The sequence below is a fragment of the Oculina patagonica genome, chromosome 1, assembly GCF_052425735.1.
Source record: "Oculina patagonica isolate OP01 chromosome 1, crgOcupat, whole genome shotgun sequence".
Classification (NCBI taxonomy): Eukaryota; Metazoa; Cnidaria; class Anthozoa; order Scleractinia; family Oculinidae; genus Oculina; species Oculina patagonica.
This window is the reverse complement of record NC_135758.1, coordinates 20978352-21001464: the sequence shown is the minus strand read 5'-3', so window position 1 is coordinate 21001464 and position 23113 is coordinate 20978352. Positions and strand designations below refer to the sequence as shown.

Genomic DNA, 23113 nt, shown 5'->3' with positions numbered 1-23113 from the left:
TTGGTAACAGATTAGCGATATTAACAAATTTTACGAATTTAATTTTGTCAGGATGGATTTGCGAAATCTATTAGGGCTTTCCGATTTAGCGGAAAATCAACGGAAGTGAAAGTTATTGTTCTTCTATGTCTTCTATTACGTTAAAAAGAAATCGTTCACAAAAAATCGCAAAAATAATGGTGTATCAATTTGATCTAAATTACTGATTTTTCCTAAGAGTTCAGAATATTTTGTTGTTATAAACACCTTCGTAAGCCCCTTCGGAGCAGAGATATAATTAATTGTGACGCTCCTGAAACACTCCTGGCTGTGAAATCAGGCTAGCACTGTCGGCGCGTGAAACAAACAAAACCTTTCGTTATATTCTTTTGCCGTTATAATCAACTTGATTTCAAAAAAAGCCGTTGCCTCATTCTTCAAAATATCAGTCATCTCTTTCGAAACTAGAAAGCTTCAGTTCTAGACTTATATCGCTTCTGAGCGATCGACTCAGTCTCAAGTCGGCTTCGAAAACCGGTTTTCACGGATACGCCACTCGTTAGGTGAAATAAAACGCTGCGCTTTTCAGCCTGACTTACCCTCCCATGCATGTTTGTTTTTCACTCGCCCCAGCACTCAAAACACTCGATGGAATATTCAAGTTCAATCGTACAAAATACGCCTGCAGTTAAATAAATTTTATTTGGGTTATTGACCAAGCTTGTTCAGTCAAGAAGGCGGGATATTGGCCAAGTTCTGTTTTGTTGTTGTTGTTGTTGTTGTTTATGGACCTCCACTTCGTTTTGGTCAATAAACACGCAAAAAAGAAACGAGTTGGGAAACAAGATGTTCAGTGAGACTCGCTGCCTAGAACTCCTTTTTCTGTATTTGACAGTAATATTTTCCTGAAAAAGTAATGTTGAAATTAAAGACATCCGTTGAAAAGTAGTTGGTTAAGTTACTATACCGTCGACCGACTCAGTTTTATAAATCTGTACCTTTTTTGAGCTGCGATACAAACGAATAAAAGGAGATTTTTTTAGCTCAAAGGTACATATATAGCGAAGTGAACCAAATATTTTTTTTACGAAACAAAGTCAAACAATAATTACAACTGAACGGAAATTTGCATTGGTGTTCAGAACATATTCAAGCCACAGTTTGAAAGTCTTCGCTGAAAAGACTTTTTAAGTGTGAAGTGACAGCAGAATATTAATTATACAGGCAGTTACACGAAATTTATCCCTTCTTTTCTCGCGGCTCGTCAAGGAGTTAAACTAACGAAGCAATTGCAAGGAGAACTGGAAGAAATAAAATAAAATGAAATGATAAAATGAAATAAAATTACACATTTTCTTGAACTCAATAAATGGCAAACGCAGGGTCCACGGCTCTGCCAGGATTTAACTATCGAAAGGTGATTTTTAAATCCTTCTTGGTGGTTCCATATGCACGTTTTCGTCATTTCGGTTTTTGCTTGAAAACGTTGTAACTATAAATTTAAAGAGATTTATCATTTTTTTTTATTCTCCGTGGAAAAATAAAAAGACAATGTGCTTCAGCTGTTTATCTTAACAATGAAGTTTCCACGCGTTCGGTGAAAAGAGATTTGATGCGCCATTTAGCGACTACATTTGATTATAGCGCGCTTTTGCAATGTCCTGCGAGAACATAAAAACATCTTTTGCGCGACCATTTTTTTTTTCGCGACTTATTCCCTTCCTGTTTGAAATGTGTAGAAATAGATGGACTTCTCGCAGTGTGAAAATTTCAGACTATCATTTAGGGATTTCCTAGTCTCATTCGATTTTTAAATTCTTTTAAAAAATACAATTTAAACAAGTGTTTTGATTGAGGGAGTTCGTTTTTAAATAATATGTAAGGCTGGAATTATTTTATCAATTTTCACGATCATTCTTGGAATTTGCTACCCTCATATTTTATATATTTTTGTTTCATTATTATTCTGTTTTTTGTGGCTCGAAGAAGTTTACATCACATCAAGAATAACTTGGGTGAACAAAATCCACCCATTCACAATTAAATGATGTTACCTGGTATAATATTCAGATCCTAATGGACATTTTCCCACTGTAATTGCAAACAGTCTTGAATTTATTTTTTTTTGATATATATCAAAAGAAATTAAATTCAAGACTAATTTCTTTTGATATATATCAAAAGAAATTAAATTCAAGACTGTATGACTATATGTTTCGCCTTTATTTTACTCTATCTCTCACTCTTACTGCTAACAAACGATACAAGAGATCTTATGAACTGAAAATTGAAAGATTTTACAATCTTTACAGTGTAAACCTACATTCTAAGGCTGAATACAAGCTTATTCCAGGATTTCTTTTATAATATTCTTCTCGCGGCCGTTTTCACATTGCGGTTTCTTGTTCAATGTTCAATTTTCCATTTCCTTGTTGTTCATTTTCGTCTCGGCTGGCGTTGTTTTGTCTTTGTTCAACAGTAGCCATCACTCCAATTTGTTTTGGTCCAAAGATTTTACGTTCCAGTTCCTCAGCTTGTGCAACAGTTTTTCTCGACAATAACTGTATGAAAGCTACTCGAAAATGCCTGATTCTAACAGAGTAAATCAACGGATTAAACAACGAATTCAGCACTACTGGTATTAAAGTCAAAAGATAAATGGCGATATGTCCCGAGTTAGCAGAAATTCTGTCCCTAAAAGAAGCTAGAATGACAAAACAGATATTTACCGGGAAAAGGCACAAAAAAATTACAAGCAGTACAATAGTTGTGGTGTAAAAAGCTTTCTTATTATTGAGTATCTTTTCCTTCGCTTCTAAGGAAACTTGGTTAGCAGCAATTTGCTGCTCGTTACGACGGACTTCCTTGTATACAGCAACATTAAAGTAAATCATTGGAAGGAATAAGAAAATCGCTGGCCACATTATAGAGACTGCTAACCTTTTTACAAAATCTTTTTCCGTCATCAAGGCGTCTTCTAAGGGAACAAGAATCGCTGCCACCCACGCTACACAAGAGGCTACGATTATGCGAACTTCGGTAACCAGGTTCTCGTATTGAAAGGTGTGTTTTATCGCAATGTAACGTTCTGCACTTATCAAAAGCAAATGATGAAACGACGCCATGCAACATTTTATAGTTATAGTTTCTGCCAAGTCGGTTAAACTGCAATACGTGTTAGCTTCGCCTTTGAGAAGTAACCCCTCGCTGACGATATGTAATGGCTGAACGACTAGTCCGACCATGAGATCAGTTGTAGCTAGGCAGGCAAGTGCTGTGTTAGACTTGTTGCGAAGATGTCGTTTGGATTTTACTGCCACAATCAACAGGATGTTCAGCAAAATGATGAGAGGACACGTGAGAGCGTTAACAGCAATTTTGACGGTAAATAAAGCATGAAGAACGCGAAAAATCTTTGCGGGATTTAGAGGAAGAATTGCGAAACCACAACTTAGTAATGTACTGTTGACTGTGGTGTGATTCATCTTTGCTTACAACTGTGACTGTAAGAGCTGTGTGTTATTAAAATCGTTTACCATGTTTTATCGTATTTATACAACATGTTGAGTTCAATTGCTAATTTCATAAGCGCTTTCAGTTACATTTACATACAATAAACATTCGTCAAGATGGTTATATGTTTTCTTGTATTTGGCATAACACTTTAATCACTCTAAGACATTTAAATCAACTAAAATTCACATTGAAATCATTTCATTAGCAGACAATTATTAAGTGTCTAGTCATCGATAATCTGCAGCACACGTAAACGGAATTTGTGATTCAGTTGAATACACTTCCGAAATAGAACATATTCAGTTAAAAGATTAAGAAAGCAATGTAAGACAATTGGTTTCAAAAATACAAAGCCTAACGGATTTAAAATCGGTAAGAGCACATTAAAGTAGAGTTTGTTCAGTGTATATTGTTTGTGAACATCTTCATTGAGAAACAAGATGTTCCTCTACAACTTGCTGCCAAGAACTCCTTTTATTCTCTTTTTAACCCTCGGACGTACAAGGGGGGGGGTGGATGCCACCCCCCCCATAACGTTTTTTCCAAATTTTGAAAAAACGATTTACTCTACAATGCTGAAACTTTCAGTAGCTGTTCATTCATCCTTTGCGGAAATTTGGATATGTCAACAATGTGCCCATGGTGTGTGACGTTGCCATGGCAACGTCATAAATACAAGCAAGTCTTGCCAAAAATCGTCATTTTTACCATTTTTCCTCATTATTTCCAGTTTTTTAAAACAGAAGTGCAAGATGTGTTTATTTTTACATTTCGTAAGCATTCTGGCTTGATTTTGCATCAATTTCCGTTATTTTCTGACTTTCTAAGAAAATGTTGAAATCCAAGATTGCGGATCCAAGATGGCGGCTCTAATGACGTCACGTGGCGTCATATGACGTCACAGCCAATTATAATTATGTCATCTTGTAGAGTACGCTAAGGGCTTTCTTCTCAGTTCAAAATAATTTCGCTACGCCTTAATATAACGAAAACTCCGGGGAGGGGTTCTATCCACCCCTCCCCCCCCTTGTACGATGGTGGGGGTGTGAGTTGGCTTGTACGTCCGAGGGTTAACATATTTTATTTTGAAAACTAATGATGAAATTAAAGATATTTATGTTTCTGTCAGCTCAGTTTTATAACTCTGTACATCTTTTGGGCTGTGATACAAACCAGTAAAAGGAGTATTTTTTAAACTCAAAGTTAAATGTGCAATGAAGTAAATGGTAATTAGCAATTTATTATGAAGAAAAAGCAACAACACGGAAATTTGATGTGTGTACTTATAAGTACATATTCAAAGCGCTGTTTGAAAAGCTTTTTTAAGACTTATGAGTGTGTAAGGCTGGTGGAATACTAATGACGCCGTCAGGTAAACGAAAATTATTGCTTCTATCACGTCGGCTCCTACGCTGTTAAACTAACGGGAAGGCAAGCAAAGATGAAAGAAATATAAAACAAAAATAAAACAAGAAGAACCCCACACATTTCCTTGAACTTTTAAAACTACAAAAGCAGGGATTTTGCAAATTGTCTATTGCGCCCGTGGCAGGTTACACGAAAACGATATCACCTCTGTCTCTTAGTTACACTGCTAGGAACTAGCCAACGCAAACTTGATTTTAAATTGTTGTTGGCGCTTCCATGTTTTTCTCGTTTCGATTTTCGCTTTAAAACGTTGCAATGATAAATTAAAAGCAGGTAATCATAGTTGAAAACGTAATGTGCCACAGCTGTAACCTTAACAGTTAAAAAGTTTCCACGTGTTTGATAAAAAGATTTTGTGCGTCATTTAGCGAAAAAGTTTATATCGCGCTTTATAATTTTACAAGGTTCGTCCTGTAAAAAGATAATAATGAGCGTACATTAAAATCAGCTAAAATTCACATTGAAATCATTTCATTAGCAAACAATTATTAAGTGTCTAGTCATCGATAATCTGCAGCACACGTAAACGGAATTTGTGATTCAGTTGAATACACTTCCGAAATAGGACGTATTCAGTAAAAAGATTAAGAAAGCAATGTAAGACAATTGGTTTCAAAAATACAAAGCCTAACGGATTTAAAACCGGTAGGAGCACATTAAAGTAGAGTTTGTTCAATGTATATTGTTTGTGAACATCTTCATTAGGAAACAAGATGTTCCTCTACGACTTGCTGCCAAGAACTCCTTTAATTCTCTTTTTAACATATTTTAATGATGAAATTAAAGATATTTATGTTTCTGTCAGCTCAGTTTTATAACTCTGTACATCTTTTGGGCTGTGATACAAACCAGTAAAAGGAGTATTTTTTAAAACTCAAAGGTAAATGTACAATGAAGTAAAAGGTAATTAGCAATTTATTATGAAGAAAAGGCAAACAATAGATACAACAACACGGAAATTTGGTGTGTGTACTTTTAAGTACATATTCAAAGCGCTGTTTGAAAAGCTTTTTTTGAAAAGACTTATGAGTGTGTAAGGCTGGTGGAATACTAATGACGCCGGCAGTTACACGAAAATTATTGCTTCTATCACGTCGGCCCCTACGCGAGTTAAACTAACGGGAAGGCAAGCAAAGATGAAAGAAACATAAAACAAAAATAAAACAAGAAGAACTCCACACATTTCCTTGAATTTGTGAAACTACAAACGCAGAGATTTTATCGTTTGTCTATTGCGCCCGTGGCAGGTTACACGAAAACGATATCACCTCTGTCTCTTGGTTACTCTGCTAGGAACCCAGTATATGACCTCAGCGCTCACCATGAGTCCCCCACAGCTCAGTGGTTAGAGCGTCCAACCGGTATTCTGGAAGGTCATGGGTTCGACTCCCGTTGGGGAACTCGGAAAATCTTTTTTTCCGAGTATTTGACTTGCGACCACTTCTCCACTTATTTTCACTTTAATCCAAGTCACCACTTATCATGTAGCCATCAAAAACTTGATTTTAAATTGTTGTTGGCGATTCCATGTTTTCGTCGTTTCGGTTTTCGCTTTAAAACGTTGCAATGATAAACAAAGAGCAAGTAATCATAGGCTGCGGTCACATCTAGACTGCTAACTATAGTTAGTATTATATCCTCACTGTCTACTACTTAACACATCAAGAAACTAAGTTATGGGAGAGAGATCCGCGGATTGTTGTGTAAAGAGGTAGACAGCGAGGATGGCCATAGGGACGTGAGGAGTTGTCAACCAACACCAGGGGAGGAGGGTGGGGCGAACCTTGATCCGTCGTCTAGCTCGGCGGTCGCTGTGACACAGTGAAATCAAAGCCACGCGGTCTATTCTACTTATACGTGGAGCCCGCAATGCAGCAATGCATCCCTAGGGACCGCGGAGTATTTAAATAGTTGTTTCATGATGCGTTAATTAATTATTCAGTGAGAATAGTATTATATCCTCACTGTCTACTACTTAACACATCAAGAAACTAAGTTATGGGAGAGAGATCCGCTCCTTGTAATTCCCTGAGGCAGTCTGCTATAACCCAGGCCTCCGGCTTCCCTGAAACGTACATCGACTTCATAACCTTCAATACCCAAACACTAGAACACCCAATACTCAATACTCAACACCCAACACTCCAAAACTTAAAGATTTATTAACTAACAATGAATGAAACAAAACAGAAAATAACAAAATAAAGCGCACTGGCGAGAAAAAAACTCTAAGTCAAGGAATGCTACAGTATAACCTTACAAAATTCTTTGCAAATTTCCCTGGTCAGAGAGGTCCGGAGCAGGCTGAGAGCCCTTTGAAGTAAGGTTAAATGTTACCCGTTCTAGCAACTGCAACGAAGTGGAAACATTAGAATGACGCGTGTAATACAGGGCCATTTCTGTGCTTCGCCAACCCACGTACTGGGCAATCTGCTCTGGAGTACAACCCAAGCCTTTGAGGGTGTAAGAAATCCCTACCCGGAAGCTGTGAGGGGTCTCACCGTCATCGATGCCCGCGGCCTTAAGATACTTGTGAAGTCGTGCAGATACAGCTGACCCTCCAAACGGGCGATGTGATATAAATTTCTTATGTTCCGAAGATCTAAAGAAATACTCACCGAGAAGAGGGACACCCAACGACCCACAAGCTGCGATATAATAGTTAAGCCAAAAAACCGGGCAGGCGGGTACATTTGGAATACGTAACAAAGCAAAAGGGCGTAGTTGACCCGCGCGCCTCGTTTTGCTGAATGTAAAGTTAAAAAGAAACCCCTCCCTGTCCTTAAGGCGGAAAAGCTGATCTGCCTTTAAACGCCCCAGATCGGATGCTCTATCGCCCGTGTAAAAGTCAACGACAAAGAAAGTTACATCTCTGACCAAAAGGTATTTATTGAGAGGAGAAAGCCCAGAACCTTCAACAATAAGCCCACGGAGATAGGTAATCAAGCGGGTGAATTTGTCATAGAACAAAGGAACAGCTTGGCGAGGTTGCAAAGGTTGCTGGGCTTGCTCCTCTCTTACAAACTTGAGATATTCTTTTACACAAGGATGTGCCAGCGGGTTAGAAAACCCTGTACGGCCTAACTTATTGAAAATCGCTCTAAGCTTCCCTATATATGAATCGACAGTTCCAGCGGCCAGACGCTTAGGGCAATCACAGGTCTTCCTGGAGCATGAGCGAACATGGATTTTTTGTTTTCCCGCAGTATCCTTGCTAACCAAAAACTTTACAATATCTTCAGCGGACGCAGCAGAGACCTTCTTTGGAGGTACCAAAGAGCGTAAGAAACCTGATAGCTGAAATTCCAAAGAATCCTTCTGTCGTTCATAAGGTCTGTTTCTAAACGACTCTCGGAATTCTGCGAAACGCTTGTTAATCAGAGGCATGTCCACATTAGGACGGGCTCCTTGTGTTGGTTCACGCGACGTGGGATTACCACAGGCTTGGCAAAAATTAGCATCACTGTCGTTCGGGTAACAGCAAGCGGAACATCTGAAAGCAGGTTTCCATAAGCGTTTGATCTATATAGACAAGCACAAATACACAGCTTACCAGGAGCAGATGCAACGAAAAACCCACAGATCCCATGGTAAGGGCCTAGGAATGAATTCTGGGGAGGAGCGAGAAGGGAAAAGCAATATAGCCGGATCACCTTTCCTTCCAAGAAGAAAGGAATCCACTGCTATGGCCTGGAGTAAAGCCCACCAATAACGATGCGGGTGTAGACGAGGGACAATAATGGTAAAAGCGAAACGCTGATGTTGATCAAAAAGGTATTGCAACAACGGTCCCACGAGGACGAAAGGAGGAAAAACATATACATTATGTTCCACTGGTACCGGTTGAGCGAAAACGTTAACTCCTGAAGAAAACGGGGTTGGCCAAGGCGAGTAATGAGGCAACAAGCTTCCATCCCTCTTTCTGCGACAATTACTGTCTAAAGACATCAAATCAAACGTGTGTGGCCCAAACATCGCTTGAACTCGGGCCCACGCCTTCTCAGACAGAGAACAATCAATATCAGACAGAGAACGGGAGGGCGCGTCAGCAATGTTTTCACTCGATGGGATATACTTCAAGTGTAGAGCAAAATTTCCAGCTCGAGACATTTCTTCTATCTTTTTTATCTCCTGGTTGACCAGGGAACTTCTACAACCGCCATTTTCCCAAGCCGCTCGAAGCGTCATGTTATCCGTCCATACGTCGATCCTTGTGTTTTTGATAGAAGTGAAAAGGGAGCTTAAAGCGTTGCATAAAGCCCTAGCTTCAAGGACATTGATATCGTCTTCAAGGTCGGTCCAGTAATCTCGTATTTGCTGACTCAGACCATCTTTTACTAATACTGCCCCCCAGGCCCTCTGAGAGGCGTCGCTGAACATTGTGACAGAGAGATGATGCTCCGATCGCCAAGGCAAGTGTCCAGACCAGTTATCCAGAAAAATCCATTCTTGGAGTTCCTGTCGCAAAGGTCCCTGAATCGGGACAGATATCTTAGAATTCTTGGCAACGTTGGCAATTGCTTTAAACACTTCTCGTACATACAGCTTGCAAGCCGGTATTGCAAGACTAAAGGATAGTGCTTTCCCTGCGAAGCGTTGCAAGCTCTTTACGGGCGCACAAGAGGATCCCAAGAGTTCTTCGCGCAACGCTCTAAATTTCTCCTTTTTATCGGGCGGGATAAAAAAGGCTTGCACTATAGAATCGGAGATAAAACCCAGGAATCTAACAAAAGTGGACGGTTGTGGGGAACTCTTAGCAAGGTTAACAAAATATCCTGCTGAAATGAGAAGGAACAACAGGATAAAGGCTGCTGCTTGGGCGAGTTGGCGACTAGGCTGGCAATCCACTAGGCCGGAAAGGAACAACTGGCCGACATGTCTGTCATCAATGTACTGCGATAGGGGAACGCCCAAAGATCGAGCGGCACTAGTGACGACAAGGCCTGTGTTATGGTATAAAAAGGCACTTGCTTTCCATCCGAACGGCAAGGTACAGAAAGAAAAATAATAGCCTCTCCAGGAAAAACTGAAAAATTCCTGGGAGTCCGGGTGAATCTTAAGGTGCTGGTATCCATTCTTATCATCAAAAGTTGTCTGGAAATGCCCTGGGAAGACATAACGAGGCAGATCCGGGAGGTGATCTAATTTGAATGGAAGATCCCGAACCCATAAATTTAGAAAACGTTCGTCGTGGCAAAGACGTGGTTTTGATGGTTCGACTGTCAAAGGAAGGACTAAATGCGGGGGAGAGCATACGCCAACCTTGCCGTAGACTTTGATGACACCCTGAGACACCCAAGCCAAAACTGTTGTATCAATGAAATCGGTATGCTGATGGCAACAAGAAGAGTTCGGAAAACTGGAAATTGGCGGGACAGCAGAGTCATAATGTCTACCTTTAAAATTCCCCTTGAAATGGCGGAAGAAATCATGAACCTTCACTCCCTCCCGGATTATCTGCAACAAATTAACTTGAGGACAAACGTAACCAGTTGAAGAGATGAGGTGTTCCCAAAAATCGACATGTTCATGCAAACTTCCTGCCTGAAAATAGTCTGGATGTCTGAAACGTAAGTGCGCCAAGTTTGCAAGGGATGGGTCTTTGCTGACAAGCTCTGCTGAAACAGTGGGGCCAACGAAGGATAAGGGTTCCCCGTTTATATCACACCATACGATGCCAGGCTTCGGGCGGGAAAGGACTTCCTGCAGGGCAACCGCGAAGTCCTGGAAAAACACGTCGAACGAAAAACAAAAATAAGAAAACTCGAAAACAAAAACAGGGGAAACCCCTTATCCTTCGTTGACCCCAGCTCTGATCATAGACCAGAATAAAGGCACTGAGAAGGCCCCCCAGGGTCAACGAAGAAATGAGGTAAAAAACCAAAAGGATTGAAACGCAAATAAACTAGAGAACATTCTTTATTAACCAAAAAAAGAAAATACAAGGAAAAACTCCTTACTCCTTACGCAAGGAAAAAACGAGCTAAGCCATAAATAAATATGACATAGAAATCAGAAGCACAGGAAAGGTACAAAAATCGTACTCCACGCCCTGACAATAGTCACTAACGCCTTGAGTTTCCGCGTCCTCGTCCGCGGCCACACTCCCTGGCAAAATGCCCGGGTTGGCCACATCTATAACAGTTCCCTGTTCCCTGTATGTAAGGGTGTTGGCGCCTGAAGTGGCGGGTGCTGTTACGACTCTGGAACCCAGGCTCTTCTCGTTGGATTGACTTTAAAAGCGCCGAAGACTCTTTCGCTACCTTGGCCCTAACCGGGTCGCCTAAAAGCCCCAAAAGTAGCTTTCTATGAGCGGAGGGTGAGAGGACACTGGATCTCCCCTTCAATTCATCCAATATGGCTGCGTAGTGGTCTGCCTTCTCGTGGGCGGACGACCTGGCCGCTCGTACTAGGGCCTCAACGAGAGATGACGCCTCCCAAGGATCGTAAATTGATTCTGGTTTCAGAAGAGCGTTACGGACTGACGCAAGAGCGGTGGTAACTACGTCAACGCCTTGCCTGTCCTCCAGAGCCTTCAACTTGTCCTCAAGCAACTTAATACGATCGTCCGCCTAGGGGTTGACGGAAAAAAGGGAAGCATTAGATTGACACTCTTTATCTCCTCTTTAGCCCCAGTACTGATCGATCGCAAAAGAAAACACGATAAAATAAGTTCGTACCAGACAAGACTATACCGAATAAGTACCAGACCGTATCCCAAAGAAACTTCGCTCCAAAGTAGAAAAAATCCGGCTCCCGGATCCAGAAAGTTTCCGGATTGTATGCCCAATATCCCGTACGTACCCTAAAACCAAAAAACCGCCGGGCTCCCAGAGCCGAAACGGACCCGAACCGTATACACAAATAATTAAAAAACAAAACTGACTCCCAATAAACAAACCCCGGCTGCCAGAGCCAAAACAACGGTCCCGGACCGTTTACACAATAAATATCTTGTTCAAAAACGACACCGGCTTCCGGAGCCTAACAGTCCCGGACCGTTTACACAATAAATATTTCGTTAAAAAACATCACCGGCTCCCGGAGCCAAACAACGGTCCCGGACCATTTACAAGTGACTATTTCGTTCAAGACAAACACTGGCTCCCGGAGCCGAACGGTCCCGGACCGTTTACACAAATAAATATTTCGTTCAAAACATCACCGGCTCCCGGAGCCGAACGGTCCCAGACCGTTTACACAAAAATAAAATATCTCGTTAAAACAACAGCGGCTCCCGGAGCCGAACGGTCCCGGACCGTTTACACAATAAATATTTCGTTCAAAACATCACCGGCTCCTGGAGCCAATTCAAACAACGGTCCCGGACCGTTTAAAAGTGACTATTTCGTTCAAAACAAACTCCGGCTCCCGGAGCTGAACGGTCCCGGACCGTTTACACAAATAAATATCTCGTTAAAACAACACCGGCTCCCGGAGCCGAACGGTCCCGGACCGTTTACACAATGAATATTTCGTTCAAAACATCACCGGCTCCTGGAGCCAAACAACGGTCCCGGACCGTTACAAGTGACTACTTCATCAAAACAAACACCGGCTCCCGGAGCCGAAACGGTCCCGGACCGTTTACACAATAAATATTTCGTACAAAACATCACCGGCTCCCGGAGCCAAACAACGGTCCCGGACCGTTTACAAGTGACTACTTCGTTAAAAACAAACGACGGCTCCCGGAGCCGAACACAATAAATATATCGTTAAAAACAACACCGGCTCCCGGAGCCGAACGGTCCCGGACCGTTTATACAAAAGTATTTGTTAAAGACAAAAACAAGACCAAAGGACGCTATAAAAAATCCCTATAAAACGAAACAAGAGGTCCCGGAGCAGAACCGGCAACTATAGAGTAGATAACAAGAAAGAGACGAACCAAAACGCCTGGGAAACAAGCTGGAACGAACCGAGAAAGCAAAATACTAAAAATCGCCGACAAAAGCCCCAGGGACACGTGCAAACATGAAAACATGCTAAGCAAAGTGCTAGCGAAACTAGGAAAACAAACAACCCAAAAATGCTGAAGAAACGATATGAAAACGCGACCTACAAACGAGTAGCCAAAGCCATATACGAAAGAAACGCACTAAAAACTGAATGTTACCTGATTAGGCGCCGCCGGTTGAGCAACCGGTTCAAGAACAGGCTCTGCCACAGGTTCTGCTGCCGGTTCAGGAATTGCGGGTGGTTCTGCCGCCAAAGGAGGTAGTTCTCCCGCCGGTTCCGCCATTGAAAGGAACGAAAGACGAGCTGGTGTTGGTTGACAAAACTAAAAAGACAAGCGAACCTTGATCCGTCGTCTAGCTCGGCGGTCGCTGTGACACAGTGAAATCAAAGCCACGCGGTCTATTCTACTTATACGTGGAGCCCGCAATGCAGCAATGCATCCCTAGGGACCGCGGAGTATTTAAATAGTTGTTTCATGATGCGTTAATTAATTATTCAGTGAGAATAGGACGGTGTTAACTATAGTTAGCTATTTCGGTAATGTGACCGCTTCTCTGTTCGCCCTAACTATAGTTAGAAAATTTACGCCTCGCTGATCCAAAACAATACACACTAACTATAGTTATACCCAAGCAAGGTTCATGGGTTAGTCTTAAGTTTACAAACGAAAAGCCAATCAGAATGCGACAATTCTTTTCGCACGTGCGAGATGAACATAAATATGCAAAACAATGCGTCAAGGAAAGGAAAACAAGAAAAACAACATGCCAAGAAATTGCATATCATTAATGTTAGGAAAAATAAAGCTTGAATTCTTCGGTTTCTAGCATCCTTACTTCATTTTATTTTCTTCAACGCCGAAATGCCGTGCAAAAATAGAAAAAATAGAGGAACAACTGGACACAAATAAACAACAAGGGCTGCCATGAGCTAATTTAAATGCCAAATTATTCACAACCTAATCAGAACTTACTATAGTTAACTGCATTGGTGTGACCGCAAATACGACAGAAAGCACTTAGGTATGACGTCGCGTAACTTGAGACTAACTATAGTTAAACTTTAGTTACGTCGTAGATGTGACCGCAGCCATAGTTGAAAAAACTTTTAACTAGTCATTATGCCGCAGCTGTAACCTTAACAGTTTAAAAGTTTCCACGTGTTTGATAAAAAGATTTTGTGCGTCATTTAGCGAAAAAGTTTATACCGCGCTTTATAATTTTACAAGGTTCGTCCTGTAAAAAGATAACAATGAGCGTATTGTAGTTATAAATTAAAAGCAAATGATCATATTTTTCATTCTCCACGGAACAAACTTTTTACAAGGAGCTAGGCAATGTGCTACAGCTGTTGATTTTTAGAATGAAGTGTATGATAAGAAGATTTTTAAAAATATGCGCCATTTAGCGACAACATTGTGTTTACCTTTGTATTGTGCGAAATATATTTAAAATTTCGACCGCTATTTTGATACAGCTCATTTTAACCGTGTGACTTACGCAAGCCTCAGACTTGAGTGTGACTGCTTTTCCAGTGTTTTTTGTTGTAGTGTACGTTGCCAAAAGCCAAAAAAATGTACAGAAATAAGCTCGTGCAGGATTATGATGTTCAGCCAGTTCTGGCAAGTTCCAGACTTTCAGTCCCTATAGAAGATCAAGAGATATAGCCACAGGGCTGGGCCCTCAAAGTAAACAAAAAAGCCACACGTTTCAATGAGCACCAGAAAAGCTATCTGGACGAAAAGTTCTCCACTGGTCATACAGGACATAAAACTGAAGCAGCAACTGTAGCAAAGGTATGCAAGGGATGAAAATGGAAAAAGGCGTTTTAATCTAGACGAGTTCTTAACCCTTCAGCAGGTAAAGTCCTAACAGAAAGTCTATTGTTCTTATTGTATTACTGGGATTCATTGGAAACTCTTGTTCCCTATAAAATATTGTATAAAATAACTTCGACCTATGTGTATTTAAAGCACAAATCAGGCAATGGTCTTTACTGATCTGCTTTCCGGGCAAAGATATTGCGACTTCCTTGTCAATGTTATGATTATTGACTAAATTTTTAATTAAATTACATGAAATTTATAAATAGATTTCCGTCGCCTTTATCGATCATTCTAGGTTTTATTTTCAGTTGCGATAAGCACATAGGCACGAACGGGAAACTCTTATTTTATCTGCCTATGTAAAGAAATCTCAAAGGCTTGGTACGATATTTACCTTCCTTTTAGAAGAAGCAATGTTGTCAAGTAATAATATCAATAATAGGGTTAAGTGCATGATAGTTTCGTTGTTTCGTTGTTTCTTGGCATGCAGCAAGAAACTTTCTTTGACTAGTAACACACTTGCTAAGTTGGGCCTTGAGAATGTAAAGACACATTGCTGTACTATCAAAATAAAATTAAGAATTTATTCTTTTTTTTTTTAACTTTCTGTTTCGCAATGTACCGAAATCGGAAGAATAGTTTTGATGTTGATCACCAAGAAAAAAGAAACCGTGACGGTCACTGGCAGAAAGAAAGTTAATCGACAAACACCCCGGCTTCGTTTACAAGAGGTGGAAGTTCGTACAGATGGAAAGGTTTTTTTCTTAGTTCCTTGCCCCTGGTGGGCGATAGGGCCGGGCGGTTTCCGTAATCAGCTTGGTTTTACAGGATGGGGTGATTGGCCCCATGCCCAACCCCCAACCTGGAGGACCAGGGATTTTCTGTCGGGGTGTCCTTCCCTTAGCCACGGTTACCAGATATTTAAAGGCGCTGGAAGCTCGCCTTTCGCCATTGTAAGAGAGCTACCTAGTGGCAACAGTAGCTCTCACCGGGACCTTTTACCAGCCTTTGACCCCTTGATTCTCATAAATCAGTTTTGTTTGATGTACCTGTCTAACAAAGCGCTTTTAAAAATGAAGCTAATTTTTTGATGGTGAACATTCATCAAACATTTTCCCACTCCATAAGTGGCTGCTTTTATTCACTGATTCAGTTTCGTTTTATCAGTTTATTGAGAGAGACAGAAAGTCATTTCAAACATCTACGTTTTTGGCCCGTAGTCAACAGATAAGATGAAGTGCGGACCGATAATTCTTGACTTAGCATGACAAACACCGAGTTCGTAACTCAGTGTCGTCTTGAAAAGTGGAAGCTGCTTCTTCTAAGGGTGCATTTTCAGCTTGTCTCAGTGGATTCATTGTGGCCCCGCGATACTTATGGTAAGTGCTGAATAAAAGTCATTTACATGCATGTAAATTTTTGTTCAATAGGTAAAAACACCATTCATGGATCGCTACAGACACTGAAAGGTTAAGCATAATGCCATTAATTGGCAAGGCGAAAAGATTATTTTTAAAATTGGTAAAGATCATACTCGGTGAGTCCAATAGCATTATTGAGCTTGTGGTAAATCTAGATGCGGTGGCTGATTGAGCAATGGAAGGTTTTTGCTTAGTAAACTTCAACGTGGCATACATAGAGACGGTATGTAGGGAACTTGAAGACAACACTGCAAATTTCAGTCTCAATATTTTTTTTTTTGCGAAAACCGATTATTGGTAAGCTCAAAAAAAGAAAAAAAGATCGTTTAGAAAAGTCGGGAGTTCGTTGAACGACGAAAATGTACTGCAATTATGACCAAAAAAAGTTGTTAGCTTATCAAATGAAACGTGACACGGCTGAGTTTAGTCTTTTTAATTTAGTTTTCCCAAACACAATACGTGGCAGACGAGGTGGCCTTATGGTTAGCGCGCTGGACTCCGAATCTAGCGGTCCGAGTTTGAGTCCTGGCGGAGCTCATTGTGTTGTGTTCTTGGGCAAGACACTTTACTCTCATAGTGACTCGACAGGTGTATAAATGGGTACCGGCAAATCTAATGCTGGGGAGCAACCCTGCGATGGACTAGCATCCCATCCAGGTGGGAGAAATACTCCTAGAGTCGCTTAATGCTACAAAAACCAGGATAAGCTCAGGCTGTATGAGCCACTTGGCTCGACGCAGACTTTCAACACTCACTATGAGACTAAATGTTTGCTAAGAAAATACTTTTTATGGATTACGAACAAGTATGATAACCTGCTGTTATAATTAAGGGTACAAACAAACGAGATTTAACTTTGAAATCTTCTATAACAGATTGACAAAAACCTATATCGCAATCCGTTTCAATCTTAATTAATTTGTTTCCATCCACAATAGAACGAGACGGGAAGTTATTGGCGGCCAGTCAACAGATAAGACAAAGTGCGGACCGATAATTCTTTATTTGGCTTGGCAATCACCGAGTTCGTAACTCGCTATCCTCTTGAGATGTGGAAGCTGATTCTCCTAACTGCGTTATTTCAGCTTGCCTCAGTGGATTCATTGTGGCCCCGAGATACTTATGGTGAGTACATGCATGCAAATGTTTTTCCAATAAGTTTAAAACCACCATCAATGAATCAATGCAGATACTGAAAGGTTAGGCATAATGACATTTATTATCAAAAAGGCGAAAACGGTTATTTTAAAGACATTGATTACAATCATACCCGGCTGGTCCAAAGGCAATACTGAGCTTGTGGTAAATCAAGTTCTACTGCCTGATTGAGGAATTTAAGTTTTTTTTGCTGCGTAAGATTGAAATTCTTGTAAGTGGCATATCTACAGAGTCCGTATTTGCGGAACTCGAAGACGAAAATGCACCTTTAATTTTTCAGTTTCGATTCATTATTCGGAAAATGAATACAAATACAATACTGCAAAGATGAAACGAATACAAACAAATGTCAACAAAAGCAACCACAAAACCGGACCTAACGCCACAGATGTCAATTTGATAACTTGTTTTTCACAACTGCCCATTTCATAGCCAGTAATATTGGACATTGTTTGAATTTACGAGAATAAGTATAAAATTATAAGTGCACTTTTTCTCAAAACCTTCTATACTATTTTAATTTACTTTGATGTCATTTACGATTACGATAAAGATCAGGTGACCAGAACTTTAGACACCATCGAGTGAAAGCTGGGGATATGCTTGAAGGGGAAGTATCACGGGTGATTTTGATAATATTTCTACTTGCTTAGAAAATAATCCTAGAACACCGAGAGAAAAATATCAACCGAATTCTTGAAAAATAACACATCATTGTCGTTTCTAGCGTATTTTGTAACAACAATGCGAGAACTTGGCGAGAACTTGAAAAATTCCGGCGGAAGTTTTCAGGTTGTAATACATTTCGACCCTTTCCACTTATTGCAGAAGACAACGTCGACAGTTTCAGTACACTAGGTGGTAATTTATAACCAACCTGGACCATTATTTTCAAGGTTTCCGTTTCTTAGGTTTTGAAATAAAACAAAATCCCCGTGATACTTCTTCTTAACGACAGCATTAGGGTTGCAGGGTTAGGACTCGTGTGTAAGGGTTAGGGTAGGGTTAAGTTGTTGGGATTAAAGTTAGATTCAGGATTAGCGTTTCAGTTTAGGATTGGGTTGGTCACGTGACATACACTGTACTGGGTCTAACTAAAAGTTCTTGTCAAGCTACAATTTCAATTTATTTACTCCTCTTACTGAATTGTTCGCTGTGGTCTGATAAAAAAGGTTTAAAGGCTAGTGCCGACCACCCCCCCCCCCCCCCCCTCAACTTCTTGCCGCTTGCTCAAGTTGACACATCCCTTTAGCAGAAAGACCAGTATTGATGAGCCTTGCATGTTTGAAGAGGTACTAATTAGAAAGATGAATTGACTGACGAAACGTATTGGCAACAACAAATACTGAATTTCGTAATATAATGCTAGACCTTTTTTAATCCTCGAGCTTCAAAGAAATGCTGTCTTCCTTATATCGAAAATATAATTTCGTTTTCGGAAATATTTTACTTATTAACACATTATTAAATGAAAATTAATTGAAATGATAAAGTAGAAGCTTGCTACCGAAAGTAAAAGACAAAAGAACGGCAGCCAACACTGCCCTAGTTGTACTCGGATACCTACAAATCATCAACACTCACTAACAATAATACTAAATTATTATCTCCAGATTTGCAACTATTCCTGAACTGCGAGGGTCACGATTGTTTGCAACGCGTTTATGGCTTTGGACAGTTTCCTATTGTCGTATATGATACTTCGTTTACACCGGAACAAGAAAGAGAAGTTCTACTGGACATTTACTCATCCACAAATGGTCAACAGTGGTACGAGACGAGCGGATGGAATAGTTCGACGTCTCACTGTTCCTGGTATGGCATCACCTGCCACAACAACTCGTACATCAAAACTATTGTGTTGCCTTACAACAACTTGGATGGCGTTCTTCCTTCGAATCTGTGGAAAATCCGCAACTTGTTTTCTCTGTGCATGCCTGGTAACCCAAAGCTACGGGGACGCATTGCTTACTTTTTGTTTGGAAATATGAGCAAATTGCTGACCTTTGTATTTAGTGCTTCTTCTGTAGCTGGAAATATTCCTCAAGATATTGTAAACATGACAAGTCTTCAGGTCTTCATAGGCAGTCCCATGGACGGCGAAGGTTTCACTGGCCATTTACCAGAAGACATGGGGAATATGACAGAATTGCGATATTTAAGTCTTGGTGGAAATAACCTAACTGGACAGATACCAAGAAGCATTTCTAGACTAAAAAAGCTCTGGTATCTTGACCTAAGAAATACTCCCGGTATGATGCAAGGACACCTAAGCGACTTATTCGCAATTCCTTCGTTATCTTATTTGTTCATATCCGGAGTTATATTAACGGGACAGATACCTGACATGTTGCCAGCAAATTTAAAATACCTTGTTCTGCCTGGAAATAACATTTCGGGTAAATTTCCACAAATATTTCTGAACTCTTCAGGACTCGAAGTATTAAATCTTGCCAACAACCAACTGACGGGGGATATCCCAGGTCAGTTGCTTCTTTTGCCAGGTGTGGATATGATCGACTTGTCACAAAACAAGTTTACTTCAATTAACAGTGGGAGGCCGTGGTCAACAAACGTCAGCGCAGTTGTTAATTCATATGTTTCTGTGGCTGAAAATAGAAATTTGGCAATCAATTTTACAAGTTTTATGGGACTTTTCAGGGCAAGATCAATGGATCGTTCGTCTGGAACTCCATCAGTTATCAATGTTAGTTTTTGCAACATAAAGAGTCGTATTCTTCCAGACGTATTTTACCTACGAAGACTGTCCACTTGCGATTTACGTGGTAACAACTTGTATGGCCCTATGCCAGACGTCCTCGCAGATTTGTCAGTACTTTCTTATCTCGATGTTTCTAAAAATAACCTGTCGGGTAGTCTTCCAGGAGGAACTCAAAATTTGATCGCCCTCCAATACCTGGATATTTCTGGAAATCCTTCCATGCGCAAAGGAACCAGCATATCGTCCAACGTCTTTCGTCCCGACTTCTTAAGGATGACAAGGCCGCATGAAGGAGACAAATTTACTTGCCCTCAAGGAAGGCTCACATTCAACAATGGTCGCGTTCGCTTGGATCCAACATTTTACGAATACAGGCATTGCGTCTGTGATGGTACTTTCTACGGAGAGAATGGACTGTGTAAGAAATGCATGGATGGCGGCACTTGCCGTCAGTTTACCTTTACTGAATCAGACGATCTCCGCCCTAATATCATGACCTTGCGCAGTGGCTACTGGCCGTCACCTAATCCAAACAATGTCACCCATCTTGTCAAGTGTCCAGTATCATCTGCATGCAATCCATCAGGCTCTTGCACCTGTCACCTCGACACGACACCTAAGCACACCAACGCATCCCACAGACCTTTAGTGTCATCTCTAATCACAACATGCAATCAGTCCTGCATCTGTCATCCAGGAAACACAGACAGATTTTGCTCGCGTTGTGAAAAAGGATTTTACAAAATCAGTGGACTGTGCTTTAAATGTACAAAAGGCGATCATACTTACTATTATGTATTTATTCCTGTCTTTGCTGTGTCGTTTCTTGCTTTGCTTTGGTCATATTTTTATTTTAAGCTGAAACCAATCAAATGGTTTGCCGTTACCGCAGTTCATTTTCTTCTGATGTTAATCTTTATGATGTTGGAATTCCTACCTGCTTGGATATTCAAATTAAACCTGGTGGTTTTTGTGCTATGTATGACCAGCAGAGGAAAAGCTGCTCGGTCTCTCGTCAGCATCGCCGTGTTTTACATTCAAACCATGGATTTCATGGTATCCAGTTCCGACGTTTGGCCTCAACAAGTCGTAGCAGCACAAAACTACTTGAGCAGCTACTGGAATCTGTATTTCCCTTCGCTTTCTTGCGATTTACCGACTTTTTTCACTCCCGTTGGCAGGTTTACGTTTTTACTTCTTCTTCCAGTTGCCTGCATGGCAACAGTTGGTCTGTACTTTCTCATCTTGCTGACTTACGACAGGTTTCGTCCACACGAGCGACGCATGGAAAACGTTCGTTTCAAATGTCGCCAAAGTGCCTTCTTTTGTCTCAGCTTCAGTTACTTTCCCATTGTCAAGCAAACTCTATCCGTTCTTCGCCCGTGCCATAATGACCGTGATATTCTTTACATGCCTAACTCCCCCTGGATAGAGTGCAACTCTCACACATACAACACACTAACAGCACTTGGTGCCGTCTCTGTTGTGTTCTATGTGGTGGGGTTTCCCTTGCTTCTCGTTTCTCTGATGTTTGTTTTCTTTCGAAAGCGAAACACAATGAGTCCTGAAGACCGCCAGAAACTTGATGCTTGGCTTGGCCCGGTCTATCTTCCTTACAAACCAAAGTATCAGCGCTACTTTGAGATGTTCATGCTTCTTCGCCGCCTGATTCTCGCCATGGCGTTGTCTATGATTCCTTCTTCCTCCACTTTGCAAACCTTTGTGGTTTGGCTGATACTCATGTTTTCAGCTATGATTCACTTGAGTCTACAGCCTTATAAGGGACGGCCCAATAAACGACCCTCCCAGGAGAATTTTTTGGAGCCGGTGGTATTGTTCGTGTTGGCTATGTCTTTCATGCTGTTAAGGTTTCTGGACTGTTCGTTCACCAGCGCATTTGTGTGGTTTGTGATGATTGTCAATACATGTGTTCTGGTCGTTCTAGTGGGAACTATTTTCTATCTTCTTGTGTCCACTGGTAACGGTCGCGTCAATGGTACCTTGGATCAAAACGAAAATGGTGAATGCGATGCGAGTGGAATGGAAGATGAAAGTAGCAATGATGACGATAGAAGCCATCTCCTGCCAGTTGACGTACCTATGGATGATGCCGCTTGAAGCATTAGCCTCAAAACTGTTTTTCTTTTTCGTTGTTAAACTTTACATAACTGAACAGGGACTTCATATTTCCAAAATGATATGAAGGTTAAATATCTTACCGTGTATACAGCTATTTCAATTAACGTTGTCGGGTCAAAGCTTAAAACTAAAAGGCAAGACCGTATGGCGTTCTGGGTATGCACTACAAATTTGCATATAAGCTTTATTAAATGTACAAATTCGTATTACGCACGTAAAGAATTCACGAGTTTGTTTTTCCTCTCAGGAGGCCTTTTTGTAACTTAACTTTCACTCTCACTTGGCTCTGAGTTTGAAAATTCTTCTTAAATTCAGTGTGGCTAAAAGCACCTTGTTTCACATGTCATGTCACTATATATTTTAGTATTCAACACGTGCTTTGATCCGGACAACGTTATCTGAAATAGCTGTATGTTCGTTATTTGTTATGGAACAAGGCTTAACGTATTAAGGTTTTATGCTGTTCTGACTAAAGTTTTCAAGTTTGGCTCTGATTCCTAAAAGTTTTCAAGAATCATGTAACGTAATATAGTAAATATTTCATTTCAGAGAATTTAAGGATCACTGCCTGTATTATATAATTCCAGTTTTGAGCAAATGACGGGTGATTTCTGTCTCACCCTGTCTGTCAGAACTACTCAAAAGGCCTAGAGCACAACACTCCTGCCCTGGGAGTTGTAAATTTGACTAGGAGATGAAGAACATGTTAACGTTAGATAAATAAGTAAACACACATTTTTGTGTAAAATTCATTGTTAATCTAAAATTAATAGATGCAGGACCGTTATGGAATTGCCTTTTTTGAGTTTGTAGAAACTTGTTCAAAGCCAGTCGCTTCAACTTGATGAGAAATAATTTGCAAAAAAGGAGTTTTGAACGATAGTTGGCAAAGGGAACAAAAAAGTAAATATACGCTTTGATTTTTTGGTGTTTTCCATAATCCGATATGGCTTCGTAACAAAA

General features: G+C 40.6%; 3 protein-coding genes across 4 annotated transcripts; 1 reads left to right on the top strand and 2 right to left on the bottom strand.

Moving 5' to 3' along the window:
• Positions 1-2366: 2366 nt before the first annotated feature.
• On the bottom strand, positions 2367-3464 carry LOC144645480 (histamine H2 receptor-like). Its single transcript, XM_078505075.1, has one exon. It carries the CDS (start codon positions 3462-3464, stop codon positions 2367-2369), a length of 1098 nt encoding a protein of 365 aa, XP_078361201.1.
• Positions 3465-10875: 7411 nt separating this feature from the next.
• On the bottom strand, positions 10876-13372 carry LOC144661417 (uncharacterized). The gene is made up of 2 exons (XM_078522174.1): positions 13043-13372; positions 10876-11495 (listed from the first exon to the last, which is right to left on the bottom strand). The coding sequence occupies exons 1-2, from the start codon at positions 13166-13168 to the stop codon at positions 10989-10991; spliced, it is 633 nt and encodes a 210-aa protein (XP_078378300.1). The 5' UTR covers positions 13169-13372; the 3' UTR covers positions 10876-10988.
• A 2557-nt stretch (positions 13373-15929) lies between these two features.
• Positions 15930-22337, top strand: LOC144661403 (uncharacterized). Of its 2 annotated transcripts, none has more exons than XM_078522152.1 (3): positions 15930-16089; positions 17070-17256; positions 18903-22337. In XM_078522152.1, exons 2-3 carry the CDS (start codon positions 17181-17183, stop codon positions 22127-22129), a joined length of 3303 nt encoding a protein of 1100 aa, XP_078378278.1. In that variant the 5' UTR covers positions 15930-16089; positions 17070-17180; the 3' UTR covers positions 22130-22337. The 2 variants fall into 2 exon arrangements, with proteins under 2 accessions (XP_078378278.1, XP_078378288.1); XM_078522162.1 differs by lacking the exon at positions 15930-16089 and adding an exon at positions 16658-16788.
• The last annotated feature ends 776 nt before the right edge of the window (positions 22338-23113 follow it).